The sequence below is a fragment of the Drosophila persimilis genome, unplaced genomic scaffold (assembly GCF_003286085.1).
Source record: "Drosophila persimilis strain 14011-0111.01,24,50 unplaced genomic scaffold, DperRS2 tig00000191-arrow-pilon, whole genome shotgun sequence".
NCBI lineage: Eukaryota > Metazoa > Arthropoda > Insecta > Diptera > Drosophilidae > Drosophila > Drosophila persimilis.
This window is the reverse complement of record NW_020825298.1, coordinates 9,294,654-9,310,272: the sequence shown is the minus strand read 5'-3', so window position 1 is coordinate 9,310,272 and position 15,619 is coordinate 9,294,654. Positions and strand designations below refer to the sequence as shown.

Sequence of the window (15,619 nt, the reverse complement as noted above, 5' to 3'; positions counted from 1 at the left end):
AGAATTAATAAAAATTAAAAATTTAACTTTAAAAGAATAAATTTCATAATAAATGCAGTATTAACTATAAAAGGAATATACTTAAATGTATTGACAATCAGTGCAGTGCAAGAAAACTTAAACTTAAACTAACGATGGAATAATCAAGTGAGCGTTAAATAAAAAATGTAAAGATTGGCTGAAAATATTCTTAAATGGTGCATAAATGAATCAATGGAAAACATAACATTTCCATAGAAATAGAAGTCCCATTAACCATCTAGAGAACTTAAATGGATCATAATTTACTATAAATTATTAAAATCCATCGAAAAGTGTGATTTGATCAATATAAACTAAATGAAAAAAATATTTAAAAATCAATATTAAATGACTGAAAAAATTAGAATTTATTCAATTCATAAGAACGTTTCGTGAGAACAACCAAATAGTTTTCATCTTTAAAGTATTTTCTTTAGTACTTGATATTCTTTAGAACGAAACCAAAAGATCCCATTACATACTCCATATAATTTGTCACCATTTTGTTACTTTTATGTTTTTGGCAAAAATTTGTTTAACCACAAAACCGAATAAACCCAAAGAATCCTAAAACCGCAAACCATAAGCCCAACAAAAAGGACCAGCACCAAGGACCTTTTTCTCTCTGGCAAATTGAGGTAGTAGGTTGTATAGTAGTACTTCAGATCGTACTATACAATGTGCTAGCTTTCTTTGCTTGACTATAAGCCTCATTTGAACAGCCCAGCCCCCCGCCCCGAACAGCTCCCGTACAGCTCCCGTACGCCCCCCCCCAGCTCCGAACAAAGTGTGGAACCAAAAAAATATACAAACCGAAAAGACAAAGAAAGTAAAGAAGTAATGCGCGAATTGTTCTTGAAATTGGAATCGATGCGAATGTCGAATTGCGTCTGCATCTGCATCTGCGTCTGCATCTGAGATTATTGTATTTGCATAAACGTCCGAGTATCCAAGTATCCGAGTAGTCCCGAGTATTGGTATGAGTGACATGTGCAAATGTTTGTATGGCTGATTCCCTGAGACCCTAACTTGTGACTTTTAATACCAGTTTCACAAGTTTTGATCTCCGGTATTGGACGCAAACTTGCTGATGTTATACAAAAAAAAAGCAAAAAAGAAAAGCAAAAAATGCAAAAACTGAATGATTACAGAAGAATCCGGATGTGAGTATGGGTAAAAAAGTAATAAGACATTCTTATGGAGGTACATTTTTATTGAAAATTGATGCACAAGTATTCGAATGCTGTGGAATTTCTTGTAATGTAACCTTCAGCCCACAGAGAAATGCAGAATTTTATGGATACGAATATGGATATGAATATTTACAGATTACTAAAAGGGTAACTAAAGGTTAGCTGTAACTACTGGTAAAGGTAATATGAAGTATTCGAAACTTTGCGGTTTTTGTATTAGTATTAATACTTCTTTAACCCACAGACAGAAGAAACACAGGACCGGATAGAAAGATCTGCCAACTGCTAGAAAAACTCAAGTATTGGTTGAGAGAGCCCGCTTCAAAGCTAGAATTACCAATGGATAAAGTTCCATACTTCCATTACATGTTTTATACACAATACACATCAATCAACCCACACAGGAAGTTCTTTTTATTTGGCATAAAATGTCCTAGGATGCCCATCTTATATAGCTTTTAAGTATTCTTCTTAAAGAGTGATGAAAACTATGAGACATTCACAGAAAAGTCATACATTTCATATGAGTATCCCAAAATTGATTGATGTTCTATCTTAAAGAAGAACTTTGTAACCTCATAAACCATCGAGAGTGCAATGCCTGCAAATAAACTCAAGAGAAATATGAAGAGGAAGCTCTTTAAACGCTTCTTTGATTGACTCGGAATAATCTTCTTTATGATCAAAATTTTAATATTTTTTAAACATAAAATGCCCTTTTTCGTATCTTTTGGCAGTCCAGAATATTCATTCCATTGGGATTTACTTTAACCTTATATGTATTAGCTAGCTCTAAGCTCAAGAAGTATTGAACTCGTTTTACGATTAGTCCTAAAATATCTTTGATTTGTAGATAAAATAGTTCATAGAATCCTTTATGAAACACATATCGCAAATTCTAGATCTATGTTCTATCATAAGAAATAATATTGATACATTATACATATATTTCCGCTAGTTCCCCTCAAAAATCATTCAAAAGACGCTCCAGATATATACTTAATAACAAAATATTTATTGTTAGCCCAAAGATGGGCAAATATTCTCTCTGAAACCACACATATAAAACAAAATATGATTTTGAATTGGCTTAACTACGATATGAACTACATTCTAAGTACTAGAGATGTGAGAAAGATGTGAATAAATTCATGAAACATAGTCGACTTTAATCTGAACAATTTAATTGTCTAGAGAGTACAAAAAGGTGTAAAGATATACGATATAGATGTATTGGATTGATTGGATTGGATTGGATTGGAGCTTAGGCCGAAGGCTCACTGATGCGTGCACTTGTTGTCCTTGGATTTTTTCTTACGATCTTCACTTGAATTTGATCGTCGCGTACCCTGAATTGGCATGTAAGGCGGCGTGGGACTGGCACTTTGATCTGCAATTAGGAATATAACACATTAATATATAGAATGCAACGTTCGAGCGGATCGTTTAAATACATATATACCAAAATTGCCCGACTTGGAGTATTTGATGTGTGGGGATATATCATGATGGCCGCTGTGCAGGGAACTGTCATGGGAGCCGGCCTCGGAACCATAGTGTTCGGATCTAATGGAGTAATATTTTGGTTACATATACGATCTATTAGATTATTTTATAAACGTACCGCGTCATGGAATTATTGGCCTGCAGCTGCTGCACTGTCTCCGCTGCCATATGCAGGGATACGGGCCTTTGGCCAGGCCTACAATTATCGACTGGCAGTGTGTAGATGTCGTCTTCCCCGCGAGGGGGTGCCCCGAGACTCCTTTGCTGCTGTCGCTGCATGGAACTGTGATTTGAGGAGCCTCCCTCCCGGGTGAGGCTGCCATTGGTCAGGGTTCCATTGGGCTGTCGCTGCTCGCGGCTGCTGTTGAGGACATCTATAGGATTAGAATAGGCCTCTACATCGATGTCGGCAGTGCTAGAAAGGCAGTCTTGGGGTAGCGGCAGCAACGGCCCACAATGCGAGTTTGTGCCGCATAGGAGACTGCCATTGGTGGAGGTGGTACCACCTCCGCAGGCAGCTTCCTTTTGTTGATTTTTGCGCAGACGAGCCTTCTCCTTGGCCCGCTTGGCTTTGGCTTTCTCCTGGAAAAATAGCATAGGATTTGTTAAGGAATACTCCTAATTGTGGGAAGTGCTGTGATATCATACCCTCTCCTGGAGCATTTTGGCTAGTTCTTTGTCCTGTGCCTCAATGGCCAGCATACGATCCCGCTGCTCCTGACGCACACAATCCTTGGATTCAATGGCCTGCAGACGACGTGCCAGCAACTAAAAGAAACGTAAGAATATTAACCACATTGTGACTTGTATAAATGTCTCAAATATACCTCATCTTTCTGTTCCTGCTTGAGCTTCTTGCTCATCTCCTGAATCTCCTCCATGGGCAGACCGATCTCCCGCAGGCTCGCATAGTCACAGGGATCCACATAGAGCTCAATATCATCCGCATGCTGTTGCATATGTCGCTCGGCTGCCTTGGCTGCACCGGTACCTGCAACGGCCCCCGCACCGGCACCGGCACCGGCACCGGCACCCAGGCCAAAGTTCCCCACCAGCTGATCGTATTTCTCTGGCGACAGTTTCTGAAATTTGGGTTCGGTTCTTAGGAGATTCTCATGTGAGGGTGATCGCTGCTTCAGCTGTAAAGGTGTTGCAGCTGCAGCATCGACTGCATTTGGTGGGGGTGGTGCTGGTGTAATGGCTGCTGCCTCTTCTTCGGGGGCTATTATGTTGTAGTTGCGTATGCTGTCGGCAACATCGGCATAGTCCACCAGATCGTCGACGTCAGCCGCCTCTACAGGGAGGTGTGTGGGTGAGTGCTGAGTTATGGATGAAGTGGTAGTGCTGGGTATGTTGGATGATGATGATGGCTCATATACATGTCGACGTGCCGGCGATGATGGATACTGAAAACGTGACTGATGTTGCTGCTGTTGCTGCTGCTGTGGCAATGATGTGGTGGCATCACTCACCAACAGCTGATGATTCTGTGCCTGTGCATGTCTACTGGGGGTGGTGCATTGTGGTGCTGCCACTGGCATATCTACAATATTTGGTATAAGCGATAATCCTACATAGTTGTCGGTCTGTGAGAAATGTTGCTGTTGCAGCTTCAATGGTTGTGGCAGCTGCTGCTGTTGCTGCTGCTGCTGCTGACTCTGATATCTAGCCTGCTGTGAAGTGCACGGCTCTGGATGGCCATTGGTCTGATGATGTGGCTGCTGATTTTGCAGGTGTATACTTGCTTTGGCTGGACGCGGCGGTGGACGGTGGCTTTTGTCGCGTGTGGCAGGCGGTGGCACAGGTGGCAGATTAACATAGATTTCCTGTAATTCAGTAAATGTCTTAGAGGAGTCCAAAAGACCCCGAGGGACTTGATCTGTTCTCACCTGCATTTTCTTGGCAATTATCTCACTTTGTTGTAGCTCCTTTTGCTGCTGTTCTTGCAGATCACGCTCCAGCTTGTCAGCAATTTCTTTGGCCACACGCTTGTCATGCTCCTCTCTGGAAGAAATTCAGTGATTATTAAATTAAATCAGGGGATCTGTTGTGTTCTTACTGTTCTGTGAGTCGTCGCCTGTAGGCCTCCACCTGACGCTGGGCCTGCTCCTTCTCCTTGATCTGTTCGTGCAGGGCTGTGGGGAAATCCTCTCGCACCATGCCATTCCTATAGCGATTTCCCTTGTAGAAGTCATTAACTAAAGGGCAAATCATATTCATCGTTAGTAGCCATATATTTGGTTAGATTAGATCTCTAATGGGTTCTGTTCTTACTCTCTTGGGACTGCAGCTTGTAGGCCAGGGCGCCGTCCTCACGCACGAGCCACTCCTTGCACACTGCGGAAATGGAAAAAAAAAATCTCTGTTGAATCACCTTTCTTTATGGTATGTTATGGCCACCTCTGATGCGCTTAATTACAGTATCTAATGACAAGTGATATACCTTCGTATTTAATGCACAGCCCTATCGAATAACCAAGCGAATCTAATGAAGCCCCGCAAGATCATAAAAAAGAATCTGTATGCCCCACTTGAGGGGCACTGAAACACGATGAGTCACGTCCGAGATGCATTCGAATTGGGGACAGACCTCGGCTCAAAACAAAGAAATTCCATTGAAGATGTAATGTTTCGCTGGTGGGGGTACATTTTGATCGATTTAACCAACCGTAGAGCGATCTCCTCTCCGGTCGTTGATAAGCGAAAGCGTGGTACAAAATTTACTCTTAATTGTGTGCGTGTAGAATCTCGTTTCGAGTTGGTTTTTATATGTAAGTCTGACAGGGGACGATTCCCAGCAATTGGATGCGTAGACGGGTTTCGGTGTCTGTCATTTATCATTCCATTTAGTTGGGGTATCTCTCTCTCTCTCTCTCTATTAGTGTCACTGTTGCACCCTGCTGGTGTTTGTATTTGGTATTTTGAGTGTGTCTTGTCTTGTTATCGGATTGATAGGGAAATGTTTGGTATCTAGGCAGAGACTCCTACAATGGAAGTTTGTTGATTGACAACAGGAAATTTGTTCGTGTTCTTGAGGCTTAAAGCTGCTTCAAGTGTCACAAGAGGCTCTACATTTAGGTTTAAGAATATTTACATAAGTTTTATTTAAAGTTTTGAAAATCATTCTGCAGAACAAATGCGCTCCACTTACTTTCAAAAATTCTAAAGTAATCTAATCGCCAACTGCAGTTACTTTATTATCATTCGATTTCATTCAGTCGTTCATTTCTTAGTTTCATTAACTTTGTGTGGAAAGTCATATCTTCACTTCTGATCTACACTTTTCCACTTCCATAATCTTTTTATGGACATTGTTTCCTCGCTAAACTTTACTATATTTCCCACAATCGCATTACATTTCATTCCTTCCTTCCTTCTTTTTTTAGAACCCCCATTTCATAATTTCCTTATCTGCAAACTCAGATCCCCCATGGGGGATCTCTGCTTTAATTTAAAGGTTCTTTGACTCAAAAACTGTCAACTGGCAATTAGTTGAACTCTGACCGTAGATTTCAACGCTCCGTCTCGGAGGGCAATGGCAAATGCAATTAGAACATTTCCACTCAGAATGAATTATGGGTCAGGCTCGTCGGGGTCTCTACCCTCCTGACTAATGCATTTAGTGGCGATTTCACTTAATTAACTGCAATTTGAACTGAAACTGCAGCAGTACCCCCCACCCCCGTCATAATGGAATTCTGAAAACCAGAAGCACAGAGAGGCACAGAAGAGCGGAAAATACAGAAATGCTGAGGCGTCAAACTGGCAGACATAATCAATTTAGTTGTTTGATTTCCGACTGCACATAAACACAGATATATACAGAGGTATAGTACACATAAATAAACATATACAAGTATGCACCTAAGAGAATCCTCTTTATATGCATGGGCATGAAAGAATACACAAACAACAACAACGAAAATTGTATCTTGTGCCGGTGCATAAACTGAAACACAAAGTATCTTTTTCTTCTTTATTTTTGCATTTTGTGCTTGCTCGGCCTGTGCCCGGTGGTGCTGAGTGGTTCGGCCTGATTGCTCAGCTCAGGTTGCTCTGCCCGTGCTCTACCACTGCCTCCTACCTCCCATGTTGCATCGGCACTCCCTTCTCTTAACACGGTCCATACCCTAGACGAATGTATGGTAATTTTAGCCACTAGTTTGCATTGAATCTGTAATGCAGACAGGCATTTACGACAACAAATCAATCAATAGGGTGGGGATTGTCTGTCTGTTTGCATTATGGCTGCTTTGATGTATGGATATTCATTTAAAATCTGGTAGCATTGCTCTTTCATAAGTCAGAGCCGTTCACTATATCATAGAGTTTTCATAGGCACGATTGATCTTTAAATATGTTTTAAGTAGTATCAAAAAAATGTTTAAGGTCTAGAAAATCTAAGAAAATTCAACTCAATTGCATCACTATTCATATATATGTAAGTATCTTGTGGTCCAAAGAAATACTACTAAAATCTTATTTGATTTTTAATTAAAATAATTGAAACTTAGATATGTTATATGTTATACGAGTAACTGTCATTTCTGCAGTAAAATTCAAGTCTTAAATCAAGTCTTGTTTGTGGGAATGAAGGCAGCAAATCACACAAATTTATAGTCGTATAATAAATATATTATTTGGCGATCAATAACTATTGCAAAAGCCATATCATGTATATCTGCCATAAAAACAAAGGGTCGTAAATCATGTTTTTAAAAGGGAAAAGTAAAATATGATTTAAGGAATGTCAAATGTCAGCTTAGGGAAGGTGAAATATGGAAATAATTGCTCAGATGTTTTCTATAAAACGATGAAAATATAAAAATATTTCCTGAAAATTCCACTCAATGGCTGCTATAGAACTGATGGGTAATGAAAAGGAATATTCATGGCTATGGAAATCAGATAGTTATTTTTTCAAGGTTCTAGGTTCTTCTTTTCTACGTTCAATACTCAAATACCTAAGAAGTTCCATAGAACTAATGTTTTCGTTTACTTTTCTAGGGTACCCAATGCTTCGGCAGGCAAGAAACTTATCCCTCCTCCTCCTGTTGTGTTATACGAGAATTGTGCTTTCAGCATATTGCTTACAAAGTCTCGAACGAGACGAGTGCTAGTACACTACGGGTATAACACATATAAGCGCATGTGTGAGTGTAAGTTTCTTGTTGTTCTTGCGTCTCTCTGCGCTTTTGCCTTATAATGCCCCCGACAAAGCGCAGCTTTTTATTATGCACAACAGGCAACAGGCAAAAACAAAAAAAAACAAGAGGGAAAAAACAAAGAAAATTTGTGTTGAAATTGACTTACTGTACTCCATACGCTGGCCGTTAAATATTGCTTCGCTCTGCGCTTTATGTTGGATGGAAATGGAAGTGGAAATGGGAGAGGAAATGGAATGGTCACAGTCGCAGCAGTAAAACAAATTGTGTTGCAAATATGTCTAGGGAAAAATTATGGTTCTTTATGTCATACGAATCGAATCGCGCTACAAGCTCGGAATTTCGATTCTTTCGATTTCCTGTTCTCGAAGCCTCTCATTGAGAATTCTGGCCCAGACTTCAGTGACAGCTGATTTATTCGTTGGGGGTAATAATATATAGTATACTGTTAGGACCAGGCAAGGAACGGGTTTTCGCCAAAAAAAAGAACAGTTAACCTTTGCCACAGCCCACAAAATTCGCACTACAATGGGAGTGGAGTGAGCCGACGACTGTGGTGGCGGTGGTGGTGCAATGTGGGTCACCAAAACAGTATTTTATTGACTTGACCAAAACAAAAAGCGATCTGGGAACGGGTTAGTAAGTCAGCAATGTCGTCAGTCAGCCAGTGCATGCGTCATTGGGTTTTGGCTTTCCGAGAATTTGGACAATGTTGGGGTCTGATCAGGTGGTAGGGGGTTGGGGGATTCAAGAGAAGTCAGTCAGCTGTGTGGAAGGCTGATCGAAAGGTTGGTAGAGAAAGAGGTACTTTAAATGGAAGAATCTTCCATGTACAAGTAATGAAATGTTATTAAGAATTTTCTCATCTAATATTTAAGCTCAGAATCTTTATAAATTTTAGCTGAAAATATGCAATGGGATCTCATGTACATGGATACACATTCTTTAATTTAAATGCTACGGAAAGAAGTTGGTTTTAATGTTCTTCCATGAATATGTAACACGAAACTTAGAGGAATTCCTTTCCAAAGATTTTCTAGGAAAAGAGCCCCGAGAAAAAGCATTTGTTCTACAATAAACGACCGAAATACTTGAGATAAATGCATGATAGGAATTCTTCTGCTTGAATTTAAGAGGAAAAACATTATTTTATAATAATATAAATATGTCTTAAAGTTTTTAATGACAGACTCACAGAATGCAATAGGGGTTAAGCTTCGAACACGATTGTTTTTATATGATTGGATTGCAAATTCCCATTCAGGAAAGTAGTCAAACTTATCTTAAATGAACTGCAATCTTCTATAGAACCTCCAATTGAGTTTAAATCAATTTATGGCCCTGAACAATTGATTGGCAACTGCTGCCTATCAATTGGGATAAACTTTCATGTAGGGCAACTGCAACCTCAACAAATTCGATGCCATTCATTCAATTAACCTTGCTGGGCATTTGATTACAGTTCAGAGCCCACAGAGCCGAGAGTTTTGCCAGCCGTCAAGTTGAGACTTGGCCCTTTGGCACTTGCCAGGCTTCTCGACCATACTTTTGCACACCTCTCTCTCCCTCTATCTGAACCTCTTTCACATTTCTCTGATTCTCAGTGTTTCTCTGGTTGAGCACCCGCAACAGCCAAGTTCACATTGCTGTCCATGCATGAATGGCTCCCTGATCGCGTGAAGAGTTACACAACCCCAAAATGGAAATGGAATTGGATATGGATATGGAAATGGAGATATGCATTGCATATGCATAAAATCTGAACAAAAAGGAGAAAAAAAACTATAAACAACTAAGGAAAAGCCAAAATTAGAAAGCAGTTTGACGGGAAAAATTTACGATAGCCAGGAAAAAATACGAGTATATATATGTAGGTACGAGTATCGTGTGTGCACGTATGTGCGCAGGGGAAAAATGTTGTTGACGCTTGCATTGATTAGCGACGAGTGCAACAGAGGCGACTACTGCAACAAACGCAGGAAAGAAACGAGAGCTGCGAAGAGTCGAAGCTTAAGATACACTAAATCATCAACATTTTCGTATTATTGTCTACATTCTGTAATATACAAATAATGCTGATTTACCAATCTTAAAGGGCATTACTATATGAAGAAGTGATTAGATCTTAAAGTCTAATCGAATAAGGATGTGATCAAAGATTCATCTATCAAATTATGGGAGTAGGTATCAATGCAACAACACACCCTGAAAAAATCGTGTACCCAAAAAATGTATTAGCCATAAGCATCTTACTATTTATTATATCTTTGGAAACATCCCAGAGAAGATCGAATCTTCTACCATCTCCTCATAATCATCATACCCTTGGCAAGAGTATAACAATGAAGACGCGGCGCCGAAAGTGGAAAAACCTGACTCAAGGTTGTTGAACATGCCACTGGCAAACGATGGCGGGATGATGGCGACCAGAAATGTGGCCTGCAACGCCAACAATGTTGACTATTTGAATGTTGCATCTGACAGATACAGATACACGGAGTGCATGCCCCACGAGTGTGTGAGTACATACATACTGTATATATATATATATATGTAGCCTGCCTTACATTGACCTTAGCCATGCCGCACCATGGCAATGATGACGATGATGATGGGGCAAATGATATTTCATTCAAATGAACTGAAGAGTTAAGCCAAAGTTCAGGTGCGGGTATCGGTTTTCATTGATTGATTGAATGGCCCACTCATCAGGGAAAAAAAGAGCTTATGAATACCACAGACATTCGTTACGGCCATAAGAGAATAGCCAATAATTGTCTGTTTGAGTGTGGCCGTAACAGACGAATCCCAGAAAATTAGCTTAATTTTCAGAGCCATGGCAAATACGAGTATCTCAAGCGTTTACTCCAACAAAAAAAAAAATACAAAAATGAATTGTGCTAGACGACGACGACGACATGCTTTCTCTTGGTTAATGCTGATGAGGAGGAAGTCAGTCTATTTAGGTGCTGGATAATGGTATGTTATTTTCTGTAGAATTTACTCTATAATCTGGCTGTAAATTATTCGTGTGGGTACTCAAATATGTGCTTATTTGTTTGCACAACGAAATATATGGTAATATTTGATTAAATATTGGCTTAGCTTTGAGCGCTATTAAAATGATTAAAAATTTAAATATTTATGTATGTCTACCAATATTTATTGAAGTTGTAGGTGTCTGAAGCAGATGAGTAACAAATAACCCAAAAGACGACGACTAAAAGTCTTTTTCTTCTTAAAAGTCTCGCTAAACTTTGCCCCAATGTCTATGCAAATATTTTCACAAAGTCCATCAGTTTTTAGCAGATGGCAGTGCAACACTCTCCTCCAGAATCTCCATTATTTTTGTGGATCTTTAAAAGCTGTTTTATAGGCCACGGCAAGTCATGACAAAGCAGCCACAGAAAGTGTTTCAGGAAGGAGGAGAGCCATCGGGCAACCGGCAATGGGCTTCCTTTGAGTGCTATCCACCATAGAAATGTTGAGAGCCAAATCCAAATGGAGAAGACCTCTTTCCTGGCACTTGCACATCCTGTCATCGTTGCTGGCAAGTGAATCATTCTTGGCATGCAGCGGCAGCAAAAAAACAAAAATGAAGGAAAGAAATAAACTGCATTCAAGCATCGAGCCCGGCAGCTCGTCATGCAACTGCTGCTGTGGCTGTTGCAAGAGATCTCTCCCTGCCCCACTGACAGCCCTCTCCACTTGTCAGTCAGGGCAGGAAAAAAAAGAAACAGAAGGAACGATACAGGAGGGTATACGGACTGGGAGATACCTGGTGTTTCGATTTGGACAGAGACTGTTGTAATAACTATAGTACGTATATGAGCTTCGTAATATTGGTAGATGATAGATAATGTTGCAATATTACCAAGTGGTCTTCAAAGATCTCTGTCGAAGTGGAAAACATTATCTGTTAGATGTTTCTAATTATGATTCCTCTTTCATAGCCTTTTAGATCACAGTCAGATCTCAGATTCCTGTTGATCCAAGGATGGAGTAAGCCCATCATTTGGAGTCATATCACGGTTTGGTATACCCCTGTTCTCTCTCCGATTATGGGGTATCAAAAGAGGCCAGCAAGCAGTTAAGTTTTCTGTTTGAGTCGGGAGGCCTGGCCTGCCCTGCCTGATGGCTATTCCGAAACCAAAACCGAGGGCTGCCCTGCCCTGCCCTGCCGCCTTTGTGGGGGTCTTTTGTCATGCGTGCTTGGGCGCAAATGAAGCGGCGGCAATCCCCTCTCACAGCGTCAGCTGTTGCCCATTGCACGCGCTGCGGTGCTGCTGTGGTGCAAGTGTATCTTAAAGATACAAATACAAATGGTTTGCTACGCTCCGCTTTGCCTTCTGCCATGCCTGCCTTTTGCATGTCTAGTCATTAAATGGAAAGTGCTGGCGGCAATCATTTTTTGCACCTCAAAAAAAAAAAAAAAACCAAAATACAACCAAACTATAGTGGATATTTTCCCTTTCTGTTGGAGAGGGGATCTTGCTCGTTCTCCATCTCTATCGCTCTCAAAGTAAACTATATAACAGCTCGGTGTTTGTTTATTTATTTTTTTTCAACTGAAATTTCTTCTTCGGAGCCCTGTCCGCTCTCGGTCTTCGGTCTTCGGTCGTTGGTCTGTGGTTTCCTCAGATGTTGCTGCTGCTTCTGCCGCTGACTGGCAGTCTTTGTTTCTGTTTATCGTCTCATGAAGACTTTCAAAAGCCAAATTCAAGTCGGAAGCCCCCCCCAAAAAGGCAGCACGGCAACCTTCTTGTGACTCTCGAGAAAGTTTTTTCATCTGATTCCACGCTGTTGTGTTTTTCATTTTCATTAACATAACAAAAAAAATTGTGTCGCTTGAGATTTGCACAACCTCCAGGGGCATTTCGTTTCGTAAATTTCAATCAATTAGGGCTTATTCAATGTAAGGGGTTTGCTGTAACCATCCATATTTTTCATATGCAAATGGGGGAATATTGTGCAGAGATTACATCATAAAAGAGTTGAGAAAATGTGATTTAGACCCTCAACCGGTTAGTAGAATATATGAATAAGTTCAGAGGCGAGAAAACGTGTTCTAATAATCTTTCATTACATATAATAGCAGTAGGTAATTTATAACCCATCTACCCTCATTTGTGCAAATCATTTTCTTTAATGAAAACATAAAAAAGTGGGCCCTAAGTACGTGTCAACTTTCTTCATTCATTAACAATTAATCAATATATTATATGAAAATTACTTTATCAAAATTGATAAGTTTTTTGAAAAAGTTATAGCGGTTTACTTGAACTTATTCAGTTGCGCAGCGCTGTTCTATATGGGGTAAAACGTCGTGGCAAAATATCATATGAATACCATTAATGTGTCGGTAAAACGTGCTCTGTAACATTCAACTCTGTTTACATCTGAATCATCGTGGAATTGCATTAAATATTGTGGCGGTTTATTAGAGCTTGAAGGCGAGTGTCGACTGATGGATCTTGGGGGAATAGTTCCGGGAACTCTTATGTTTGTTTTGGATTTCAGAGGCGGGGGATGAAGCAGGAAGAGTAGAATATGTTGAAAGGGAATTCTGGAAGAGCTGAAATTAATCATTTTCAGATATATTCCCTCTGTTACACCCCTCGAACTCGAACTCGAATCAATTCCCAATTATCTAAGATCCCTCGCAGGAAATTGTTCATGTTCAACCAATTTGGTATTGGGTTTCCCTCTCTTTCTCTCTCTCTCCTTAGCCCCCTCTTACCCTCATTTAGGCAATTTATTTTTAACCCAAGCTTACCCTCATTAACATGTCCTGATCGGGGCAGGGATTCCTTTGTGGCAGGAGGCGGTGCGGCGGCAGTTGTGGTTGTGAAATTATTCATATCTCTCGTCGTGTTTTTGTTGGTCTCTCTCTCTCTATTTTTCCCCTCTCTCTCTCACTGTTTGCTTTTGCTTACGCGAAATTCTCTCTCTCGATATACGACTGTTTCTCTATCGCAGCATTCAGATATTTGTTGTTTCTTAAAGACGCGATTCTAGTAGAAAGTTGATCTCGATATATGTATCTCCACTTCTGCATAGAGATCCAGTCAACAATTCCATATATTTTTCTCTATCTATTTCACAATTTCCAATTTCAGTTATTTCTCTCTCCTTCTTTGTATCTTCCTTCAAATCTTCCTCTATTTCACCATACAATTCTGTATTCTCTACATTCAATTCTCATTCTCTCTCCTCCTCTGTATCTGTATCGTGTTTCTCCTCTTAAACAGGTGTTTAATTTATGAGCTCAAGGACGGACGGGAGCCTTCCTTCCCCTGGTTGTTGTTTTTCTTGTTGAATGCAGCCGCGCCTTCCTTCCACGTCTTTCACTCGACTGGATTGTCGATATTTCAGTTATTTCTGGCTTCGTTTCCAATGGTTTACTTTACTGTTTGAAGCAGTCACTACACAATAATTATATGAAATTCAAGTGCCTGAGTTTCAGCTATTTCACTTTCACACTTCCACACACGGGGCTAAAACAATTTTCATCAACAAAATTAATCTTTTATGGACACACGACACGCGCGCAAAATCCACAGCCCAAGCCAAGCGGCAGCTGCAATTTCAATTTTTGTATCTGATGGAACAGAACGAACGGAACGCACTCGAAGATACGCTTCGGACTCAATCGACAACAACCGGCGGCGTCGGCCCTGTCTCTGGTTTTGGGGCTGTGCTGTGGGGCTGATCGAAACGCGTCCAACAACTCATTCAACAGCGAAAGCCGCTCAACAAATGCCTCTCAAAGTGCTGCTACGCTGCTCTTGGATGTATCTGATGGATGGTGGATGGATGGCGGCTAAACAACAATAATATTTCCATGGATGGTGGTGTTATTCCCAAGGTAGTCCATAGCATATAACCTTGTTAGGTTGGGCCAATTTGAGGTCTTATTTTGCGGAACATAATTAGGATTAATGCGGATGCTTTTAAGACTCTAAAAAACTAAAGTATTCTTCGTTTTATAATAAAAAAAAAACAGAAAAATGTTTTTTCAATAATGGAGAATATATTGGCTCTTACGTTTCTCATTTCCTCACATACCCTGTTGCTGAGCGTACCTTATTTGGATATGCCATGAATACTTCTCTCTGGAACTGCAACTGGAATTGAGATACAAATTGTATACAAAGGCGGAATGCATTGGAAATGAGCATAAATGGACATTGAGAGAGAGGGAGATGGAGAGACGAATTGCGACAGACGGATAGAGAGAGATAACGAACAACTATAAAAGAGAGAGAGTGAACCAAAGAGTGCAGTCGACTGGAAGTAAAAAAGTGCTGCCAATCATTTCAAAGCCGTTTAATATTCGAAAGATTTTGATTGAAATAAATATTTTACATTTTGTTTCTTATGTTTTACAAGCTGTTTTTAATTTTTCAATACTTTCCGTTTATTTTTCCACCTGTTTCTTTTCTTTTTAAACATTTATTCTACTATTTTCATGGAAAACAGTGGGTCGCCTTTAGTCGAGACAACACCCTTTAGCATAGCTCCAAACCATATCTTATTCTGACTCCCTCTCAAAACAGGTTTTTAAACAAATTTTATTTTATGAAAGAGTCAACAATCATTTTGCTCGTTGGAATTTCTATACACTGAGATAAATTACTAAATATTTATTCTATATTTAAATTGGCAACGTTAACGTGGAAATTAAGGTTGTGGTACAATTATGGTCTGCATGGGCTGGGTATTAAAATATAA

At 40.0% G+C, this 15,619-nt stretch overlaps 1 protein-coding gene across 1 annotated transcript; it reads right to left on the bottom strand.

Moving 5' to 3' along the window:
* Window positions 1-2,376: 2,376 nt before the first annotated feature.
* Window positions 2,377-14,646, bottom strand: LOC6589651. The gene is made up of 9 exons (XM_026988416.1): window positions 13,662-14,646; window positions 4,995-5,057; window positions 4,780-4,918; window positions 4,610-4,724; window positions 3,548-4,546; window positions 3,369-3,488; window positions 2,839-3,302; window positions 2,677-2,780; window positions 2,377-2,604 (listed from the first exon to the last, which is right to left on the bottom strand). Exons 1-9 carry the CDS (start codon window positions 13,744-13,746, stop codon window positions 2,492-2,494), a joined length of 2,202 nt encoding a protein of 733 aa, XP_026844217.1. The 5' UTR covers window positions 13,747-14,646; the 3' UTR covers window positions 2,377-2,491.
* Between the last annotated feature and the right edge of the window lie 973 nt (window positions 14,647-15,619).

Bases quoted from the DNA above. Each gene is read 5' to 3' on its own strand.
- LOC6589651 (XM_026988416.1), bottom strand. From the start codon at position 13,746: ATGAATAATTTCACAACCACAACTGCCGCCGCACCGCCTCCTGCCACA. The intron at 4,725-4,779 runs GTAAGAACACAA...AATTTCTTCCAG, and splicing joins AGGCGACGACTCACAGAACA to AGAGGAGCATGACAAGCGTG. The intron at 4,547-4,609 runs GTGAGAACAGAT...ACTGAATTACAG, and splicing joins TAATTGCCAAGAAAATGCAG to GAAATCTATGTTAATCTGCC.